The sequence below is a fragment of the Hibiscus syriacus genome, unplaced genomic scaffold (genome assembly GCF_006381635.1).
Source record: "Hibiscus syriacus cultivar Baekdansim isolate YM2019G1 unplaced genomic scaffold, ASM638163v2 tig00111393_pilon, whole genome shotgun sequence".
NCBI lineage: Eukaryota > Viridiplantae > Streptophyta > Magnoliopsida > Malvales > Malvaceae > Hibiscus > Hibiscus syriacus.
In genome coordinates this window covers 403,290-427,105 of record NW_024063079.1, presented here as the reverse complement: position 1 = coordinate 427,105, position 23,816 = coordinate 403,290, and the positions used below count along the sequence as shown (strand labels likewise).

Sequence of the window (23,816 nt, the reverse complement as noted above, 5' to 3'; positions counted from 1 at the left end):
ATAGTAAATAAAAATATCTAAAAGCTTTTAAGATACTCCAAGCCATGTAACCTTATCTTTGAAGTTTAAAAAAAGAAAAAGAAAGGGATTGGATTAGATTAGATTAGATATTTTGGAGGGATCCAATAAAATATCCGGAGCTTACGCTAAGACTATGAAGTGACGTGGCGATGTTATGGTCCCACATTAACACGTGTAAAAAGCGATTACAACTGTAACGTTCCTTTAAACACCCCAACCACTGCTCTCATTGCAATTGCCATCTTTGATTTTTATCATCTTCTGATCTTCAGAATTTAAACCATCATTTCTGTAGTGATTTTGCATGGAGGATTTCAGGAGAACTGAGTCTTGGACGAGTTCGGAGGCCTCTTCCTCTGAGTCGGGCGAGGTCTCCTCGGTTTGCTCAACAACAAGAAGTTCCAAACTTGGTAAATAAATCATCTTTTTCCCAGCATATTTCTGGTGATGATTTATGTATCAATGAATTTGAGTCGTGGGGTTTTATTCTATTTCTTTTTCCTGGTTTAAAGTAAATAACTTTGATATGGGTTTAGCTGGTAAAAGCAGCTGAATTTCTAACTTTGTATCATTTTTTTAAAACAATCATTTTCAATCATGCACGTTTCTCTTGATTTCATTCGTAACGTTTCTGCTTAGCATTGGTAAGGTTTCTTTTAGAAGTTTTGATAACTATGTTCTGTTAATTCAGGGTTTATACCCTTAATTATGTGTCGTCTTTGCTTTTTGCGAAATCTTACTGATTTTTTAATGATAAAAATTGATAATACAACAAGATTCTTTGATGACTGAATCTACATCTACAGAATGGACGGATGAGAAGCATAATTTATACCTTAAATCCATGGAAGCTTCATTTGTTGACCAGTTATATGATTCGATGGATTTTCTTGGATACAAATCACAAAAGAACAAGTTTCCCGGATCAAAATTATCAAGGCAAACGCATAGTACCTCTTCAGGCCAGGTTCAAGTCTGATCTTGTGCTTCTCTATAACAATGGGGGTTGCCTCTCCATTCCCTGCGTTCCAATCTATTTACTGTCCTATTCAATCTTTGTTGTTGCAGTTTAAAGTTCTTCGAGGTGGTTGCTGGAAGAAGATCAATTTCGGAACACCCGGATTTCAACCAAATACAAGTGATCGCTCTAGCTGTTTCATGGCTAGTCCTTGGATCCAGCACTTCAGATCGGGATCCGATTCTCGTGTATTCGCCTCGTGTAGTCATCTTCAAGATCACGCTTCATCAAAAGGTAAAAACAAACAATTCGAATGTAAAAGAAAGCAATTTTCTGTATATGATCATGTCATTCGTCACAAACCGGTAAAATGGATGCTTGCATTGGTATATTGGTGTGATCTTGATGATTTTATACAAATTATGTGTTTATGGTGCCTTCAATAGTATTGAGTTTATTCAACAAATCTTGAACTTGCTCGAGATTAATGATCTAGACTTGTATGGTTAAGTTCTCCATGTTTCAATTAAGTGCTTACTTTTTTTTCATAATCTTTTGGTGTCTCGTAGCCATGGCATACGGTTAGAAGTTAGGAGGCATGTATATATTTGTTTTTTAGTACAATGTCTATCGATAAAATGTACATATGTGATCTATATTTTGATGAATTGCTCTAATGCTAAATAAATTGTGCTCGTATTCAAACTCTAAGACGTTTTTTGGTTGTTCCAGAGGTGTCGGATCAGAACTTTATAGATGAAAAAACTAGCAATGAACGCGGTTCCAAGAAGCTAAAATCTGTGGCAAATGATGCTTGATGCAATGATCAGGTAAAAGATTTATTGTCATTGGTCTTTTTTATTAAAACCAAGACAAAAACATGAATGACTTTGGTTTTAGTCCTGATTTTTCTGCCACATTTCTCGTTTTGGTTTTAGGCTATTCTGTAAGCTAAAGAAGCATCCTTTAGCAGAAGTAGCTAAACATATATTGCAGAGACTAAGATGGAGCTTCCGCCGGTGAGACTTGCCCGGGTACAGTGAGCAAACCAGAGGAAACTCCATGGATATTAGTTTTTGTTGATTTCTTCGATCACTTCATGCTCTTCGTCGGTTTTGTGTTACATCCATATGCATAATCACCATGCTATCTTGATTCAATATGTTTGTTCGATACGAGAATGTTATGTGACAGCGACCGAGACAGAGAGATAGCCGTAGGTGATGTAGGGCAGTGTCTTCATGTAAATATAACAACAGTCTTTAGTGCCTTTCATTCCAGCAGTACATATGTATTGTTCCTGCAATTTTGAATTGTGAATGTTATCCTAAGTGGATATAGTAAACAATCTTTGATTTGATCTACCAGAAAATGTTGGTGAAATGTTTAGATATTTTGTTACCAAAAAAAAAAATCAAATCATGATAACAAATTATCCGGACAGTTAGTCCTAAAATTAAGTGTCGTAAAATATCTGCAAAGTTCAGTTGATGTCTTTGATAATTTAAAAATTATTTGGATATTTATTAGGAAGTTGATAAAAATAATTTAAAATTAAATTAAAAATAAAATATTAATTTTTTAAAAAAAGTACAAGATGATTCCAAATTCAGAATCTTCTGCAATGCACATATACGGTATATATACTATTAAAACAAATTCTCAATTCTCAATGTGTTAGAAACTTTTATCATTTTGATTTTGTTTTTGAAAAAAATGGTATACCTTCATGCTTAATTACGCTAAATGTTTCAAATTTTTTAATATTTTGTGAAATCTTTACAGTTTTTCATGTAATTACTGTCTTTTAATAATTTAAAGTAATTATAAGAAAAAAATAATAGTTCTTTTTATCTTGATGGTTTATTTTATAAATATTATTTATTTTCTGAACAGTGGTGATTATAATGTAGTGCGACGCATTTTCTTATAGTCATTAACGCAATGCGATGGGTTCATAATATTATTTCTTTAAACAAGATACATTTTATAGAGAAATGAAAGTGACGTTATGCTGGTCCACTTTGATGAACATTATTTCTATAAATCATTCTTCATAGAAATGCGTGTCATGTTAGATGGGTTGCCTAATCCTTTTGCCATGTTAACTATTGATTGCTCGTCAACTACCCTGCTCCACTGCCTTTAAAAACCAATTTCAACCGTAATCCAAACCCAATTCCCTCGTTCATCTCTTCTTCGGTTTTCTCCATTTTTATTTGTAATAATGGCGACTACTGAGTTGAAATCTGATAACTTGTTTGAGATGATGAAGCTTCACTTGGCTTCTGATGCTGGTAAAGAGCTCATCAAGAAGATCGGCCTCGTTTACCAAATCAATATCGCCCCCAAGGTTAACCCTTTACGCTTTCTCAGTTTCCCTCCCCCAACCCCTTTTCTCTACTTTCGATTTCATTTTAATGATTTGTTTATGATTTTACAGAAAATTGGGATTGATGAGGTTTCTTACGTTGTTGATCTCAAGAAAGGAGAGGTTACTAAAGGTTAGCGGAGTTTTCCTTATTCTACAATTCGATTATGTTCTTGTTTTGTTTATCTTTTATTATTATAGCGGTGTTTGGGTTTGTTTGTTTTGCTCTGTTTGTTAATAAAATTGTAGCTTTCTAATCTGTAAAGATGGAATTGAGTTTGAAGTTTGTATCTTCTGCATTCTATATGTTATGTGAATATGCAAGGGATGGAACTTGAATCACATATCGAAAGTAGATTTTTTCTTCTAGTTAGAGCTCTTCTGATATGATATTGGTATACGAGAAATCGTATCTCCGCCCACGATTCATCTGGAGTCCCATACTCCTCGGATGATTAAAACCTCACTACTAGATCTCTGACAATCTCCCGTTATTCAGCAGAGTCAAATCAGCTGTTTTCCAAAGTATTACATCTGTTGGGGTTAAAACCATCCACCATATCTCTTGCTGCAACGGTGTCACACAGGTCATGGGGCCGGAATATTAGTGTATGTCCTGAGCTAGATTAAGTTAAGCATCGTGGCATCCGATGGGGCATTGTGATTGCAGTGTGATGGATTCTTATGTGCATAATTGCATGTCATGAGACTTGAATCTCATATCGAAAATGTTTGATTTCCTTATGGAATTTATATGGATTTAGGCTCTCATGTTGCGATAGCTAGATTTTTTTCCTTCAAAAGTTCAAAATATTTCCTTTTTATCGGAATTTCAAATGGTTGCTTTTAAGCATTTACTGGGGAGTTAACCATTGCCCCTTTTCCAGTAACTATATTCTGCTGCCATTAGGGACTCTTATCTGTCCCTTCTTTTATGCCTTCCCTATCATCTTTTAAGCCAAAGCGGATTCCATTTAATTAATTCAATAGCTTCACCATTCTTTTTTGCCATGGACACGTCCTATTTAGTTTCTTGTCAGCTTGCACTTCTTTCCTTTATTCGTTTCTCAATGGCAAATTCCATTAAATTTCACCTAACTAGCAGGTTAGGGGGTTGTTGGTTACCTAACTCTCTTTAACATTTGATCTTATGTTAAAATATTCCATCTGTTTCAGTAAGTGTTTGGCCTTATGAAATTGGTTCTAATGAATAAGTTTAAATGATCCGTTCACTCTTTTGGTAATAAAATTCTGCGATTTATGAAGTTGATAGTGACCTATTACTCTGAACTTTAGGTAAATATGAAGGGGGAAAGCCTGATGCTACGTTTTCCTTCAAGGATGATGATTTTGTAAAGGTCGCAACAGGGAAGATGAATCCCCAGATGGCTTTTATGAGGTGAAAATCTCGGATTTCTATTTCCTTTTCCTTTATTATTCCATGGGAGTCAGCAATGTTAATCTACTTAGACTTGTGAGCCCGACACTTAATACACAGATGATGCAGGGGGGCGATGAAGATCAAGGGAAGCTTGAGTGCAGCTCAGAAATTCACCCCTGACATTTTTCCGAAGCCAGCAAAGATGTGAGCAGAGATGCTAATGTACTATATAGGTTCTTTTGTTGCAGAAATTAAGTTTTTAATACATAAATGGAAGCCATCTATCAACTTCTTATCATTGAGAAAAAGCTTATATCATGGCTTTAATGATATAAATGATTAGGTTACCAAATAGGGTTGTGAAAGCACCTGTCGTTTCTATTGATCAATTGCAGCATGTTTCTTTGTTCCACTAAAATTATATGCTTTTTTCGCTCCATATTACTCGCATTTTTTCTTTTGATAGTAGTTATGTGCAATACTTGTATGACTAGGGGTGTGCAAAAAAACCCGATCCGACCGATCCGATCCGTTGATCCGATCCGAAAAATTGGATATCTGATCCTTTTTTCAATTTTCGGATAGTTCGGATCGGGTATCCGAAATTTTTTCGGATGATTTGGATCGGTAAAAAATAATTTTCGGATTATCCGAAAATTCGATTTTTTGTGTGTGGCTATTTTAGATAAATAGCTGTTGTGGTTTGGGAGGAGTTGTGGAGCTCTGCTGGCAGCATTTGGAACCATTTGCAGGGTCTTTTCGTATCTATTCTTTAACATGTTGCAGAATTTCGTCTAGCAGTGAGTGTTTCTTCTCCACAAATAATCTATCTTTTTGCCAAATCAAGCTAACTTTTCTAATTGAAACCAAACATTTTCAATAACTGAATTTTCCTATTTGTACTCGCCGCATAAGATCAAATTCATTGTTGAATGCTCTCTCATCCAGAGTACCAAATTCATCAAGCACCGGCTTTATCCATACTATCTATGAGGTGCCATCGGCCAAACTTCGATACTCTGCTTCTGTGGTACAATAAAAGATCACTTTTTGTTTCTTTGAACTCCAAGATAGATATTTAAACCTAACAAAGTGCAGAATCCTGAAATTAATCTCTTATCGTAATGATTATTCCCCCAAAAGTGTTTTAAAAAAAAAGCGAGTGTCGTCATAGTATCAAGAGCGAAAACTAATCTATTATGATCTAGAGCGTCTTTTAAGTACCTGATCAAGATGCGTTTCACAGCTACCTAATGACTATATTTCGGGGCATGCTGTTACCGGGTGAAGATTAAAACTATCGAAATTTGCACAACTGACAAACTCGTCAAACTATTGAATATTGAAACACAAAGAAAAAGTCTAATAATGAACATATAATATAAATAATAGAGATAACACGTCAAATTTACGAGGTTCAACGAAATATCGTCTACACCTCTAGCACCACCATAATAATGAACATATAATATAAATGATAGAGAGAACACGTCAAATTTACGAGGTTCAACGAAATATCCTCTACACTTCTAGCACCACCAACGGATAATAACTTCACTTCGACAATATATTATAACAAATGAAATTTCTTAGAATTTTCAAACTATTACAAAGTGGGAGAATAGAGAAAAACAAATGGGAGAGATAATTTTTGGGATAATTTCAAATGAAGACGGTTAGACCTATTTATAGTTGACCTTCAAAGACTAAATTTATAAATAATTTAATAGTTCAATGACCAAATGGTTGATTTTTTCATCTCTTTTCTAAACCACTTGCCAACTTGTGAACTTGAGTAATAAAATCAAACTTGAATTTTTGAATGATAGCAAATTTGAACTTAAATTTTTCGATAGTTATCAATTTTAACCACCACTCTCCAACTTGTAGGCTTATAAAATTACAAGTCCCACACATAACACATGCATGTATTGAGCAACTTTTCCTAAAGACAGAGATTTCAGGTCTAGCTTTTCGGGAGTCATTAGTTAGTTAGTTTTAATCTCTAGCTATATGAGTAGATTCGGTGGTGGCAATAACATAATTAACTAAATCCTGAAATTCAAACATTTTCAGAGCTGTAAATATAAGTTGGAGATTATCATTCAGGTCATCTATGAAAATTCAGCATTTATCCTTATTAGACTTGATGTATTTTGTACTGTATCGACAGATTTTTCAGACATACTAATCAATATATTGAATCCCTTGCTTTATACACAATAATTTATAAATTTACTCATAATAAAGCTGCATGTGTTGTAATTTAACCTTTAATTTAAAATATATATTGTTTTTATTTAAATAAAAAAATTATTTTTAAAATAATAATAGTAAATCTCACGTCCAATCATCTGTTCATATTCTCCCACTCAAATATGTAATAAATTATTGATTCCAATGAAAATTTCAGATAGAATCATTGTCGTTGAACACTAATTTAATTTTGTGTAAACTGCACTAAATGTGACCTAAGATTAGTATGTTTATAAATATATTATGAATTTAAAAAAAATCATAATCAAATCACTTAATTAATAATTATAATAGATAAATTATTGTATCGTTAAACCATAAACACCATTTTATGTGGAATATTATAATTACGAGAACTCCACATATTTCAAAAATTATAATCAAATCAATCGATTATAACAATTATATCATGTGTAATTTAAAATTTAGTCCTCTATTGTGGTCGATGAATCTTAAACTTCATCATAAATTTAACCTTGATCATCGAACTATATTCTTGAGAATATTTCTCAAAAGTCATGAAATCACCCTAAAATGTTCAAACTTCTTACACCTCGATCTATGTCATCCATTGTTAGATGTTCTTTATCTTGGGCTATATTCTTTCTCTCACCAACGATAGCTCATTCACCGTTTGTATCGTCCAATGAATACCCGATCTTTGAGAAGTCCAAAACCCAAATAACTCATTTGTAACAAAATTGAGTAATTCAATTGCAATCATATTAATAATAGAGTAAACTATGGTTGTTTTAATATGATTGTCACACCCCCATTTTTTAAAATTAAAAATTATAAAATTAATTTAGGAATTAAATTGCAAGTTTTTGAAGCTTGCAACTCGGTTTTGAATCTGTAAAAAGTTTAGATACTTAACCATAAAATTTCCCCTTTTTGGTCGGTAGAGAAAAAATAAGTATATGGAAGTGTGGCTGAGGGTTTTGAACCCTTTTTCATCATATATTATTTAATTGGTTAAGGTTCAGGTTATAACACCCAAAACCCTCAAATCCCCAAATTAAACCTTAAACCCTAAGTTTATCATCGTTCCCCGTCACCTCCAACAAATCCTCCACCGCCCGGCTTTCGTTCAGCGCACCACCACCCTCATCCGACTCGCCATCGACCAGTGACCAAAACCCCTCAAACCTCGCTTCGAAAATCGATGTCGTTCGTCGTGGAAAGCTCGCAAAAGCACCATCGAAACCCACCTCGTCGCCTCGGTATTTCTTCGATTCTGACCGTCCAAGGCATTGGTTCACCTCATCGCTTGCATCACTGAACTCCCCACCTCCATGCACTCAAAACCACACCAGTGGGCTACCGTGTCATCACCGGTTTCGACCGTTCGCCGTCGGGGTAAGCGTTGCGGCCTTTTGCTTTTGATTCTGCTGATTTTAGCTTGTTTTGAGCGTTGTTATGGCTTGGTAATGGTGTTTTGGTGATCTTGGAGTGCTCGACTACCGCTCCCAACCCCTTCGCCGCCGTCACACGCCATCACGTGCGTGGGGGGCTCCTCTCCAATTTTGGAACCTCCAAGAACTGGTTCGAGTCAACTCGAATCGAGCTGAGTCAACTCGTAATGAACCGAGTCAACCCGAACTGGTTTGACCCATTGACTTTGACCTACACGTTGACCATACATGTTGACTTTGACCTTTGACCAACGTTGACTTTGAACAAAAAGTCAAAATTTCCAAAAAAGTAATATTTATGTTTTTCGATGTCCTAAGTCTGAATTTGAAGTCTGTTTTGTCGAATTGAAACCCGAAAGCTTCCGAATTGATTTTCAAACCCAAACATGCATATGTACTTAAATAATTTATTTAAGAATAATTAAAATAAGGTTAATGTTTGATTTAAGATATTGTTATTTGAAGGTACATGAGACTCTCTCGACCGTTCGACAACTCGACTCAGCTCTTCTCAATCCGTCAAACCTCACGAGCCATTGATTACTTGAATGATCCAAAACCCTAAGAAATATTTGAATTAAAATGTTATTATGATATTAACTTAGTTTATTATGAATTAGGTTCGAGCACTGCAGCAGAGCGTGGCGAGGCAGGTGCTTAGTAGACTCACTGGTCGATCCCCTTATGCTAGGTGTATTCCCTATGTGTTATATGATTGTTGTATCTGTTTTGAAATGTGATTTACCGAGATTACTGATTTACTGAATCTTTTAATAGCTCGATGTTATGATTTACTAACTTATTGATTTACGAGTTAACTGTTTATGAACATGGTTGTCTTATATATGTTATCTGATTTCTTGTTTTCACTGGAAGATATGATTATACTGATTTATGGATCATTGAATTCACTACTTATTGTGTGAACTGTTTTATTGAGATACTATTTTGGGTAGGATACTGGAGTATGGAGGTTCATCTCTGATCAAGCTGGTAATTCCTTATGGACCTAAGACGACCCTTGGGTAGGCTCTGAGGCCCTGAGAACTTTCTTAGATAGGCTCTCTGGCCCCAAGATGCTCTCTTAGGTTGGCACCTATACCCAATGGGTATAAGGTAAGCCTTTATGGATGCAGTTCTGGGGAACTGCATTTTGGTGAATGGTAGAAGGGTAATTATGAGTTTTAAAACTCTACTTATCTATGACTTTTACGATATTTTACTGAATTACTTCTTGATTATTTTTACCCATTATGTTGTACTTGCGTCATTGGAATACACTGAGCTCTCTAGATCACCTTTCAAACCTTTTCCCCCCTTTCAAATACTTTTGGATAGACACCCTGGACCTGAAACTTGGAGGATTGACATGTTCGTACAAAATATTTTTTGTAATGTTTTTATCTTTCGATCTGCTTTCATTTTCGTTGACACGTGTCTTTATTTTGAAATACTTGAATTTTACGACTTGTAATGTTTTCGCTACTGATGTAAGACTTACTGCGATACATATTATGACATATTTTATTCTACCCAGTTACTTAAGGTTTTATATGTACTCGTTTGGATTTTATTGTTATTTACTACGTTTTAAGGATGATATTTGTAATATGAATTAAAATTATCGAAGAATGTTTTGGAATTACTGTAATTCGCTAGATATAGTCGTAACGTATAGGCTGGGTCTAGAGGGTTACAATGGTGAAAGTTACCCAAAAAATAATTAAAAGTATTTTTCAACATACGATTGAGATTTAATAACATAATGACCTAATTGTTATAATAGATTAATTAAGTGACAAAATAGTGACTTTTTGCAACAATTCATTCACATACATACCGATAATAAAATAAGGGTAAACTATAAGTTTAATATATAAATTATCAATTTTATTTTTTAGTACCTAAACTTTCATTTGTTTTAAAATCATACTTAGCGTTTTATTTTTTTGTTTCATTTTAGTACCCGTCATTAAAACTTAACGGAACTGTTGCACGTGATATTTTTTGGGTAAATTACAACATTCATCACTTAACTATCTTCTCACTCCTATTTTGATCACTAAAGTTTAAAAAAATATTTTGATTTAACTACTCAATTTTCAAATTGCTCATGTTTTAGTCACTATAATTTATTTTATTAATAAATTTTGTGACATGATATTTTTATTATTATTTAATTAATATATAATTACAATAAAAAATAAATTTGAAAGTTAGAGTGATTAAATTAGGAGTAAATTTAAAGTTGGGTAATTTAATTGAAAAAAAATAAACTACGGTGACCAGAATAAGAGTGAGAAGATAATTGAGTGATTGATGATGTAATTTATCCATAAAAAAGTTTTATGTTGTAACAGTTCCGATAAGTATTAATGACGATGTACCGAAATGAAATAAAAAATAAATATTTGGTATAATTTTGAAATAAATAAAAGTTTAGGTACTAAAATGAAATAAAACTGATAGTTTAGATGCTAAACATATAGTTTACCCATAAAATAACGTGTTGTAATTAGTTTAAAATTCCATGAGGCAACCAACACGCAGGAACGTATTTCCCGAAATAAAACGGACTCAAAGTTTAAAAAGTCATATTCGTCTTCCTCCAACCAATAATTTCCCGACTCCTTAAAGCACCAAATTACGCGTAAATGGCTAAAAATTCCAAAAATAAGCTGACGAAGACGATACAAGACATATTTTAAAAACCTCAGTTGCTCTGCTCCCAAGTACACACAAAACAAAACTAAAGGTAAATATGTTCAATTCACTTTGCTTCATTTTTGTCTTCCTCGTTTTCTTCTCCCCTTTTTCCACCTCCATCTTATTGTTCCAGGTATTCCTCTTTCTTTATCTTCTTCAGGTATGACTGAGTGTTAAAAACATGAATTTGATGTTTGGGTCTTTGAATTTGGAATGTTTTTTTCAGGTTTTCAACTGGGAATCATCCAACAAGGCTGGTGGATGGTACAATTTTCTCCGGAACTCCGTTTCCTATATTGCCAACGCCGGTGTCACTCACGTTTGGTTCCCACCACCCTCCCAGTCAGTTGGTCCCCAGGGTACAAAAATTGAACTACCTTAATCAAGTTCAAGCGTTAGTACAAAAAATTGGTAAACGAGTTTAATCAAGCTCAAGTTTGATTATATCTCGAGTTGAGTCATAACTTGAAACTTGATGTTCGATTGAAATCGAGTCGTGTATCGAGTCCTGGGTTTTGAATTATTCTTGAACTCATAATTGCCGCTATTTGAAATCGGCTCGACTAGATTACACCCCTAATGTATATGTTAACTGATGTGAATGATTCCATGACTGTTGCAGGCTTTGTGTTTGTTGAATTATGTTGAATTAACAGCCTTTTGAGTGTATATGAATATGTTCAGGATACTTGCCGGGAAGGCTATATGATCTCGATGCATCAAAGTATGGATCTCAGGTTGAATTGAAGTCGTTGATCGATTCTTTCCATCAAAAGAGAGTCAAATGCGTTGCTGACATTGTGATAAATCATATAACAACCGAGAGGCAAGATAGCAGGGGTATATACTGCATTTTCGAAGGTGGAACTTCTGATGATCGTCTAGATTGGGGACCATCCTTCATTTGCAGATACGATACTGTCTATTCTGATGGCACAGGGAATCCCTGTTGCAGAAGACGGCTATTGGATAGAGCAAAATCGCAACTGATAATTTGAGAAATAAAAGAGACACAGAATTTACGTGGAAAAGCCCTAAATAATATAGGGTAAAAAACCACGGGCAACGGTAGAAGAATTTCACTATGAGAAAATAAAATTACAACTTCTCTCTATCTACCAAGGAGAAAACAATGATAATTCTCTCTTGATAAAAAGGAGAAAAATAACTCTCAAGAAACTCTCTAAATTCTCTAGTATTGGAAGAAAGCTAGAATGCTTTGGGATGGTTTTGAAGCTAAATGAGCTAGGGTATTTATAGTTGAAGCTTAAGGACTAATTTGTAAATACCCTAAATTATAATGACTAAAATTGAGATTTTACCATTGTTGATTTTCAACAAATAGCCAACCCTTTTTGACAAAATTGGTGGCTGCCACCGAAAGTGGCTTAGCCACTTGTTTATTTTTCAACAATCTCCCACTTGAAGATTTGATTAGAACAATCATATCTTCACACCATTATTTCTATCTTGTACCATCATGTTGCTTATATCTCTGACAGGCCACAAGAGGATCGACACCAAGTAAATTTATCAGTGTTGATTGCCTTTGTCATGAAATCTGCTATGTTGTCTTTGGTATGGATCTTCTGCATATCTATTGTCCCTTCTTCCACCTTTTCACGAATGAAATGGTACTGAACTCGTATGTGTTTTGTCCTTGAATGAAATGGTACTGAACTCGTATGTGTTTTTTCCTTGAATGAAATGTTGGATTCCTTGCTAGATGCAAGGCGCTTTGACTGTCAGAAAATAGAGAGACATACTCTTGATTGTGCCCAAGCTCCTCCAATAACATCTTCAACCAAATTACTTCTTTACTGGCTTGTGTAGCTGCTACATATTCTGCTTCTGTTGTGGATGTAGCCACAACTGACTGCAACTTAGAAACCCAGCTTACAGCTCCATCAGCAACTTTGAACACATATCCTGTTGTAGATTTGCTTTTATCCAAATCCCCTGCATAGTCAGAATCTACATACCCATTGATTAGTAAGTTTGATCCTCCATAACATAATGCAATATTTGAGGTCCCTTTGATGTATCTCAGGATCCTCTTTACTGTATTCCAATGCTCTTTGCCTGGATTCGTCATGTACCGACTAACCACTCCCACTGCTTGTGCAATGTCTGGTCTTGTGCATATCATAGCGAACATTAAACTTCCCACTGCTGATGCATACGGTACTCGAGACATCTCCATCCTCTCTTCTTCACTGCTAGGTCTCATACTGGAGGATAATTTGAAGTTAATAGGAAGAGGGGTAGAAATTGGCTTACAATCTTGCATGCTAAATCGTGACAAGATTTTCTTCAAGTAATTCTTTTGTGAAAGCCAAATCTTCCTATTACTTCTCTCTCGGTGAATTTGCATCCCTAGAATCTTGTTTGTTGATCCCAAGTCCTTCATTTCAAATTCCCTAGCCAGTTGTGCCTTCAATTCTTCAATATGATCTTTGTTGGGTCCTGCAACCAACATGTCATCCACATACAACAACAATACAACAAAATTGTTATCACCAGACCTCTTGAAATAAGCACAAGGGTCTGTATTAAGTCTGTTGTATCCAAGGCACATAATGAAGGAATCAAATCTCTTATACCAACACCTCGGCGCCTGCTTTAGATCGTACAGAGATTTGTTCAACCTGCAAACCAAGTTATTCTTTTCGTCTTCTTCAAAACCTTCATGTTGGAGCATATAAATCTCTTCTTCAAGATTTCCATGAAGAAAAGTTGTTTTAACATCTAGCTATTCCAGATGTAAATTCAATGTAGCACACATTGCCAAGACTACTCGAACTGTTGTTAGTCGAACCATAGGAGAAAAAATTTCATTGAAATTAATACCTTCTTTTTGAGTATATCCTTTGACCACCAGTCTTGCACGATACCTCTCAACTTGATTGTCACCATTTCACTTGATTTTGAAGACCCATTTGTTCCCAATTGCATTTCTTCCTTGTGGTAGTGGCACAAGGTCCCATGTATTATTTTTATGAAGGGCTTCGATTTCTTCTTGCATCACCATCATCCACAGTGAAGCATCTGAGCTGTTTATTGCCTCTTGGTATGTTGATGGCTCACCGTCCTCTGTTAAAAGGCAGTATGCAACATTTCCTTCTATAACATAATCTGACTGCCAATTGGGACGTTTTCTCACACGATCTGATTGACGAGTTGTTGGAGCTTCAGAACTCTCTGGTTTTTGTTCATCATGTGCTGGTTCTGCTTCAGAAGAATCTCCTTCTTCAACCTCCTTTTCCACATGTATCTGTGTAGTCTCTGACTTTTTCAGCGTTATCATCGTCTTCTTTTCTTTGTAGTTTATCTTCTACAAAGATAACATCTCTACTAATGATCACTTTGCGGGCAGTGGGATCCCACAAGCGATACCCCTTGACTCCATCAGCATACCCCAAGAATTTGCATTTTCTGGATTTTGGATCCAGCTTTGAGATTTCTTGGGAGTTGTACATCACGTACATAATACTTCCAAATACATGGAGGTTTGAATAATCAGCTGGTTTACCAGTCCACATCTCCATTGGTGTCTTCAGCTCTATTGCAGTTGATGGAGCTCGATTCACCAAATAACAGGCGGTATTGACTGCTTCTGCCCAGAATGATTTTTCTAGGCATGCATCCCTCAATATTGCTCTTATTCTTTCTAACAAGGTTCTGTTCATCCGCTCTGCCACTCCATTTTGTTGAGGAGTGTTTGCCACTGTGAACTGTCTTTTGATGCCTTCTTTCCTGCAAAAGTCATCAAATTCTTCGCTTGTGTATTCTCCTCCATTATCTGTTCTGAAACACTTGATCTTATTTCCAGAATCAAGTTCCACCCGCGCTTTGAAGTTTTTAAAAGTGGAAAACACATCTGACTTCTTCTTAATAGGGTACACCCAACATCTCCTAGAGTAGTCATCAATAAATGAGACAAAGTATTTTGCTCCGCCTAGGGATGTTATTGGTGCTTGCCATACGTCAGAGTGTACCAATTCTAGAACACTTTTGCCTCTAGAATTTGATATGTTGAATTTCAACCGGCGCTGCTTACTTGTTATGCAATGCTCACACAAAGTAAGTGATACCTTTGCTAAGCCTGGAATTAGCTTTTGCTCCACAAGGACTTTCATTCCTTGTTCTGACATGTGTCCAAGTTTCTTATGCCATAGCATTGCAGAATCTGAACTACATGAGACAACAGAGGCTTCTGCTTCTAGCAATGTCTCTCCTTTCAGCATGTACAAGTTTGCAGCTATCTTTTCACCTTTCAGCACCACAAGCGCTCCACGGAACACCTTCATGATTCCTTTCCGTGTTTTAATCTTGCTAGCATTATTATCCAACAATCCGTAGGATAATAAATTTTTCTTCAGACCTTTCACGTGCCGCACATCTCGGACAACTTTAATTGTTCCATCATACATCTTCAATTTGATAGTTCCCACGCCAACGATCTCTAAGGCATGATCATTGCAACTATACACAGATCCTCCTGAGATAGGTTCATAATGATGGAACCATTCTCTTCTTGAGGTCATGTGATATGTTGCTCCCGAATCAATGAGTCATATATCTGCAAATCGTTTTCTTCCTTCCACGGTGGTTGACGCTTCACATCATAGAGCATCTCCATCATCTGAAGTGTTTGCGGTATTGCCTTGTGGATTGGAGTTTTTATTTAGACTCCAACAATCCTTCTTCAAGTGACCCTTCTTTCCACAGGTATAACACTTTAAATTCTTCTTGCTTCTCGACTTCGATCTACCATGTTTGTGACTGCTGCTTTGGCCACGTTCTGTTGATCTCCCTCTCATCGTTGTCAACGCTTCTGCTTGTTGTAGATTTACTTGTCTATCTTCCTTGTTCTTGCGCCAATTTTCTTCTTGTAGAACAACAGCTGCAACGTCATCGAAGACTAGATTGGTGACATTACTATTTGTCAAGTTGATGATGAGTTTATCATACGAATCCGGTAGACTTTGAAGTAGAAGTTCAGCACGTTCTTGTTCTCCTATTTTACAGCTTAAGGATGTAAGCTGAGAATATAAAGTGTTCAGTGTATTTAAGTGCTCCGTCACTGAAGTAGATTCTGACATCCGGAGAGTGTACAATTTCCTCTTAAGGGAAATTTTATTGTGCAACGATGTGGCCTCATACAATTTGGTGAGATGATCACATATCTCCTTAGTTGTCTTTTTCTCCTCGATGCTTGACAATACTTCATCTGCTAATGCTAGATGAAAGTTTGCCATAGCATTCCAGTTCATCTCGTTCCATTTGCTGTCATCTGTGAAATCCACCGACCTTTCATTGATAGCCGCTAGACACCCGTCTTTTCTCAAGATGGCCTTCATCTTCAATTTCCACAATGAGAAATTTCTCCCATTGAATTTTTCAATATCAAATTTCGTTGCCATAGCTTCTATTACGGATAGCTCCCACTATTTCACTATCGTGCATAGTTCTCTAGAACCTTAAAGAATGGGTAATACCTTCTTATTTTCTTATGTTGGAGGATCCACCTTTTGGTGGCAACCACAAAGACAATAAGCAGATATTACACACTCAAATCTGGCTCGGATATCAATTGTTGCGGAAGACGGCTATCGGATAGAGCAAAATCGCAACTGATAATTTGAGAAAATAAAATAGACACAGAATTTACGTGGAAAACCCCTAAATAATATAGGGTAAAAAACCACGGGCAACAGTAGAAGAATTTCACTATGAGAAAATAAAATTACAACTTCTCTCTATCTACCAAGGAGAAAACAATGATAATTCTCTCTTGATAAAAAGGAGAAAAATAACTCTCAAGAAACTCTCTAAATTCTCTAGTATTGGAAGAAAGCTAGAATGCTTTGGGATGGTTTTGAAGCTAAATGAGCTAGGATATTTATAGTTGAAGCTTAAGGACTAATTTGTAAATACTCTAAATTGAAATTTTACCATTGTTGATTTTCAACAAATAGCCAACCCTTTTTGACAAAATTGGCCTTTAAAATTCAAACGGCGTGATGACATGAATAAAATAGCATTGTTTTGATGTGGTTATTGATATCCAAAATAATGTTGTTTTAGACACTAAACTTTAAGGTTGTATTGAGTTTGTCACTAAACTTTTAATTGTTTACTTTTATGTGTTGAACTTTTCTTGTCACAACTAGCAATGAATCCCTGCCCTTCACTGATCATTAATTTGATATCAAAATATTTCATTTCACTCTTTCTTTTCTTAGGATTAATTTTTCACGAATTCCTCTCAAAATTGATGAAATTAAACAAAAGAAGACCACAATTTTTGAGATTTTGGTGTTTGTTTGAAAATTTGAACTGTGAGAAGCATTAATTTGGAAAGAAAAACAACATACCCCAAAATTAGACTCATCGGAGGATATCGAAGTATTAGCACAACAAACATTTATATAGATTTTTGTCGATTTTGAGTAGGTTTCATGGAAAATCAATCTGATGAGAAGAAATATTAGTAAAATGTAAACGTTCTAATATCTATCTTTCCGCGAATAGCGACCTGTGACGTACGACGATTGATTGCCACTGACGAACAAAAAAGTTTAGTGCCTAAAATTGAACGTTTTTAAAGTTTTATGACAATCTATATACTCCTAAAGTTTAGTTTCTAAAATAGCGTTGTTTTGGGCATAAATAGCCACGTCGAAAACGACATCATTTTGTTTATATCACTATAGTGACAAAAAGAGTTGTCCACATCATCATGCCATTAAAATTTAATGATCTAGTAATATAATTAAAGCAAAAAAATCAAAGTTTAGTGTTGTAATTAAAGTAATTGAAAGTTCGATGGTATAAATGATACATCATCTAATGTTAAGTGATATCCCATGTAGTTTACCCTTTATTTAAATCCGGTATTATTCAACTTGCATACATTCGAACCGGTCTTCTTGTATGTAAACTTGGGTTACCTTAGATAAGGCCTCTTAACTTACTTCAATGTATGCAAAATGTGGGGACTTGGAAGGGACAAAAATTGGATTTGAAGAAACGGTAGAAAAATCTGTGGTTTCTTGGAATACCATGATTGATGCTTATGGAAAAGATGAAGCGATGAATTTATTCAAGAAAATGAAGCAAATTCTGTAACAGTTACGAGCCTTCTATTTGCTAATGCAGACCATGAAACCATCCACTGTTTTGCTACTAAAGCTGGTATTGTTTAGTTTGTATCGAAAGAAGACCAAGTTCTTTTCATTCATTATAAACATCAATTTTACAAGACTTGACATCCAAGTCCTATACAGAACTTAATCATCTTTTATTTCTTGAGATCTTCTAGCCATACAACCCTTCCGGGTAACCAAAAGTGTATTCTCAACTTCGTCATACGTCAAAGAATCCACAAAATTTACACTCGAGATTATCCGGAAAATCTTAATCGAATACTAAGAGCCACTGTGACAACCAGGAAAAAACTTGAGGTGAAATCACAATGGCAAAGATAATGCAGCATTTCATCGACAGACTTACTAGGTTCTGGACTTGGACTTGGATTTTAATAAGCTCGACTTTTTCCTGTTAAAAAACATGGCTATCTTGGGGAACAGTTGCTTTTTCTTCTTCTTAAAGACCGCTGTTTCCGGGGATGATTCAGATTCCGTACTACTCCCATTGACTGCCTTTGAGCTATCTAGAGTGCTGCAAGGAGAAGTAGGTGCAGGTTCAGCTTTCTTCATTTGTTCTGTTCCTTCAAAACTTGTCCTTGGAGGAATTCCCCCATGACTCGATTCAGTAGCCTCTCGCCGCTGCTCATGTTCAGCCCTCCATTGTCTCAATTCCTGCTCTACGCCTAACTTCCTTTCCTTGGCCTTCTGAGCCTTCTCCAAAGCAATTTTTAGTTGTTCCTTTCTTTCAGCCATCTCTCGATTTACTTCTGCCAACTTCTCCAAGCTACTGGACTGGGATCTCTTAGCTACCTCAACTTGAGAAATGACAGCTGCCAGCTTCATCTTGGCCTGTTCCTCCGCCTCGTATGCACATTTACTGAGGTCATAGTACTCCTCTAAGGGTAAAATTAAACCATCTGGTGAATCTACATTATCAGTTCTTTGAGCTGATTCATGACCTTGCAATGCTTTGGTAGCATCTAAAGCTAACTTCTTTGAAGCCTCAGCTGCCTCTATCTCCTTTTGAACTGCAAGTAATCTACTCTCCATGGTACTTGCTCTAGCCTTTGCTTGCTCAGCCTCTTCCTTTACTTTTCTCAGTTCTTCATGAGCCATTTCAGCAAGTGACTTGGCCTCGAGAGCCTCTTGAGTTGCCTGCTGCAATTTTTTGGGCACCTCCACCATTTTATCTCTGCCTCTTTTTCATTCATCTGCACTGAGTCTATTTTTGATTTGGTGTTATCTGGGTCATCTTTTAGAGAAGCAACAACAACGGGCATGCCTTCTGTTTGCTTAATGGTGGCAAGAGCAGACTCTTCCTTTTGAAGCTCTGATTTTAATGAAACAGCAAGCACCTTCAAAGAATCCACTTCTGCAGTTGCTTTTTCTATTTTGAGCTTCACCTCTTCAATTTCCTTCTTTGCCGAGGCAACCACAGCTGGTACCTCAGTGAGAGTTCTTTTCTCTGGTGTCTCTGACACATCAGTGGAGTGTCCATTATTTTCCAAATTAAACATAGACTCCCTATAAGCAGTTAATTCAGATTTCAAATCATGCAGCAGCACTGAAGCAGTGTCTAGCTTTGGTTTCATATACTTTGCTGATTCGTTTAGCTGAACGATTTTCTGGAGCTCCTCTTCAGCCTGTTTTAGATCCTTCTCCCAATAGAGAGGATCGTGGCCTCTGGTCATGGCTGCTCCAATCCTTTTCTCTTCTGCCTCCATATGGGCAGCATTTGCGGACTCCAAGGACTCCTTTGTGACCATCAGCTCAACGGTCAATTCTTCCACTCTCCTCTCAACCTCTTTCGATGCATAAACAGCCTCTTCAGCTTTCTTAACAGCTGTATCTTGCTCAGTCACCACAGAAGCATATTCCTTTCTTAATGTTTCCATCTCTTCGTTAATAGATTTCAGCTCTTCAACAGCAGCAGCATGCCTGGCTTTAGCAACCTCAAGCTGTTCCTTTGCTACAACACTAGCCTCATTGCAAATCCCTTGTTCCATCTCCTCCGCCCTGAGCATGGCAAGTTCAGAGTCTTGTTTTGCCTGATTCTCTTCAGTTTGTGCTCTCTCCAGGCTTAGCTTCAGCTCATTTATTTGTTTATTTGTGCTGTTCAGCTCCATTAATACTCGAATTTTTGCCTCTTCAGCATCCACTGACCGTCTCTTATATGCAACCATCTGCTCCTGTAGTTTCTCAAGGTCTTGGCCTGAACACCTGCTCCTCTATAGCCAAAAAAAAATTAAGTTACATTCAGCAAACATGAATGAAGTAGGCAGAGAAAAAAGAAAGAAATATGTTTAATGGCCATTAATAGTTAATGAAGACGGAGAACAAAATTCATGATAAACAGCATTCACTAGACATGCCAAAAATATATTGCAGTAGCCTAGATTATATTAACATTCACACCACTATAAATATATCAAATATACCTCTGGAGTTTGTGTTCTACAAGATTTCCATCTAACCATTCCTCCAAACTTGGAACCTGTTTCTTTAACAGATTCAAAGGCTGAAGCTGTATCAATGTGACCTCTATTCAAAACACATCCTTTTGTCGGAGTAGGGCTACCAGAGCTTGGGGATTTAACCATAGAAGTGATCATCTTTTTACGAGGCAGAACAAGATGACTGGCATGGTCTACATTCCCTTTTTTAGCATCTTCTGTCTTAGAGTCATTGACCTTCGGAGAGGATGAAATAATGCCATTAAGTGGAACTTGAGAGCTGCCAAGAGAATCAGCACCTTTAGTCTGTTGTCCATCCAAAGTATCTTTTACGGATCCATCAACAGAACTGAGGGCAACAAGATGGGGTTGAGTAGAATCATTCAGTGATGTTATCTGGTTATTACTTTCCGAATCAATGGAAGCAAAATGAGCATATTCAGATTTTTGTTCATCATTACTATCTTGGGAATATCCAACAGAAATGGTGCCAGCCTCAGGAAGGGGCAACGTAAGCTCATTTGATTTCACATCATGGGAGGAAGCAGAAGGCAAAATCATGCCATTGTCACCGACAAGTGAATCAGCTTGTTGAGGTTGCTGACCGTCAGCAACACCATGTATAGCTCCAACGGAAACTCTGGTGACATCTATAGGGGGTAAAGAAAGCTCACTGGCTGATGCTACATGGTCAATTTCAGAATATCGAACCTTTGGATTAGAAGGCAGAGGAACAATTATGTCCTCATTATGCCTATGTGAAACAGAACTAGTATTTTTATATGGATGTTCATCTGGACTGTCATGTACTCCCCCACACCTAGAGCCTTCCATTAGCCTACCCTGATGATCTATCTCAGGTTGATCAGTGACCACTACTTGTCCTATAATTGGGTCATCAGAAGAAACTAAACGAGGTATGACTTCTTTTTTTGCGACCTGCATATGTGAAAAAGGCAAGGAGTCGGGCCAAGGTGTCTGAAACAATAAAACAGAAGCCATGTAAGGGAAAGGACAAGAAATCACTGCTTAATCCATCTATTTCCAGAATTTGTATATTTTTCTCAGTGACAAAAAAGTTAATATGAAAACTTGAAATAATATATTTAGCAAACATCGTAAATTTCAACAAACAAATTAGTCTGTCAATGCATTCTTCAAAAGTAGATCCTCAATCTAAGCACCATCTAAGTTCTACAATTTATAGCAAATATGACAGGTTGAAAACAAAGTTTTGACCAACGAAATCAGAAATACAATAGAAAACAAGCCCATCAAATTTAATTTCATGCAAAAGAACCTTTTCTGGTAATTTCATCCAAACTTCAAATTAATGGAAAATAGATTTATATCCCATATGGTCATATCTCTACAAACTCCAAAACCAGAACCACATTCCATAAGATTTCTTGCCTACCTCCATGGATGAGAATAATAATAAATTTAATCAATAAACCTAATTTCATAAGACCTACCTCATAATTATAGAGTCAAATACTTGGTCACCAAGAAACCTAATTCCATAAGATTTCTTGTCTAAAAATAAGTACTTGTTTGTTAAATAAACTTAATTACCAAGTAATCTTCAATCACTAAAATTACAACAAAAATCCAACTTAATTTCTAATTACAATTTGAGTTAATATCTACCAAGGATCTGGATATAGAAATTTAATCATATGACATTCCTTAGACCATTCAGCAGCTAACAACACACAAGCAGACTTCTTTACCTTAATGATATTCAAACTGAATCTTAATTTTCACAAATTCAAATTAACAGTCTGTTTTATATTAAATACAATCCAAACTCATAAGCAGAAGCATCTCCATTTCTCATCCCCATTTATTTTCCTAGTAGCATTTAAACCAATTTGGTATAACATTACCATAACATAATCAAGATTAAAGTTCCTGTCTCCCCTCTAATACTTTGAAAGGTTGCTTCTTTTCAGAAGAATAGATAATAACAAGAATGTTTTGAGACAAGGACACAAATTGTTATCTAGAAAATGCTAATCCTGCATTTCATTGCAAAAAGTTCTAAAAAGTAGAATAAAATAAAGGTTTAAATATATCAGAGGTCCCTGTGTTATTTTTAAAATTTAAAATTTAGTCCCTATACTTTATTTTTGAGAAATTGAATCCTTGTACTATTTTTTTATTTGGAAATATTGATCATTCTCCTCACTTTTGTTCAATTATACTATTAATTGCTGACCTAGTAGATATAAAAAACAAAAATGACTTTTTAGCTCGTTACATTTATAATTTTCATCAATTTGACCGTTAATCTTTCAAACTAAATAAGAAAATATCATTAATTGAACAATATAAATTTTCAATCATCAATGTTTACAACTTTATAAGGTCAAATTGATAGAAACAATAGACGTAAAGGACTAAAAAGCCATTTTACGTTTGCTTCCATGTCAGCATTTAATAGTAAAATCAAACATAAATTAAAGGGAGGGATCAAGATTATCAAACCAAGAACAATACAAGGACTCGGTTTTTGCAAAAATAAAAGTATAGGGACTGAATTTTAAATTTCAGTACAGGGAGCACCGGCATATTTAAACCTAAGATAAATTAATCAAATTAAATTAACAAATGTAAATGAAAACTCACGGGAAAGGAGGCAGAGCTAATCCAAGTTGATCTGAATGCCGATTGTTTCTGCAATAAAACAAAGCGAAAAAATGGAAATTAAATGAAGGAATTAAGCTTGGCTTCACAGGTTAACGTTGTATATTCATTCAACTCGAATCGAATCCCAGCAATTTCAGAATTCTCAGAGCTAAAAGCATAAACAGAGGGTCTGCCGCTTAATTCATGGGGGGGGGGGACCATTTATTCTGCATAGATTAATAGAAGCTGATTAACAAATTTCATTTCTAAAAACTGTAAAGCAAAGTAACGAACAGAACTTACCCGGACTAACCAGAAACAACCGGACGAAAGGAGGGGTGTTCATTTGTAATCATTTCCAAATATTTTAGACGCGAAAATCAAGGACAGAAATACAAGCTTAAAACAACCATTACTGATGGTTTGTCTTTTTACACGTCAAATCAATGCATTATTTTCCTATTTTGATA

General features: G+C 35.7%; 3 protein-coding genes and 1 pseudogene across 3 annotated transcripts; 3 read left to right on the top strand and 1 right to left on the bottom strand.

The window, feature by feature from the left end:
• The first annotated feature begins 313 nt into the window (after window positions 1-313).
• Window positions 314-2,171, top strand: LOC120160823 (cold-regulated protein 27-like). The gene is made up of 5 exons (XM_039171149.1): window positions 314-431; window positions 797-936; window positions 973-988; window positions 1,090-1,273; window positions 1,712-2,171. Exons 2-5 carry the CDS (start codon window positions 806-808, stop codon window positions 1,795-1,797), a joined length of 417 nt encoding a protein of 138 aa, XP_039027080.1. The 5' UTR covers window positions 314-431; window positions 797-805; the 3' UTR covers window positions 1,798-2,171.
• A 938-nt stretch (window positions 2,172-3,109) lies between these two features.
• LOC120160882 (non-specific lipid-transfer protein-like 1) lies at window positions 3,110-5,036 on the top strand. Its single transcript, XM_039171207.1, has 4 exons — window positions 3,110-3,332; window positions 3,423-3,483; window positions 4,647-4,749; window positions 4,858-5,036. Exons 1-4 carry the CDS (start codon window positions 3,207-3,209, stop codon window positions 4,937-4,939), a joined length of 372 nt encoding a protein of 123 aa, XP_039027138.1. The 5' UTR covers window positions 3,110-3,206; the 3' UTR covers window positions 4,940-5,036.
• A 6,125-nt stretch (window positions 5,037-11,161) lies between these two features.
• On the top strand, window positions 11,162-18,319 carry LOC120160806 (alpha-amylase-like). The gene is made up of 4 exons (XM_039171139.1): window positions 11,162-11,241; window positions 11,335-11,467; window positions 11,793-12,056; window positions 18,273-18,319. The coding sequence occupies exons 1-4, from the start codon at window positions 11,164-11,166 to the stop codon at window positions 18,317-18,319; spliced, it is 522 nt and encodes a 173-aa protein (XP_039027070.1). The 5' UTR covers window positions 11,162-11,163.
• A 76-nt stretch (window positions 18,320-18,395) lies between these two features.
• On the bottom strand, window positions 18,396-21,738 carry LOC120160818 (annotated as a pseudogene).
• Window positions 21,739-23,816: the final 2,078 nt, after the last annotated feature.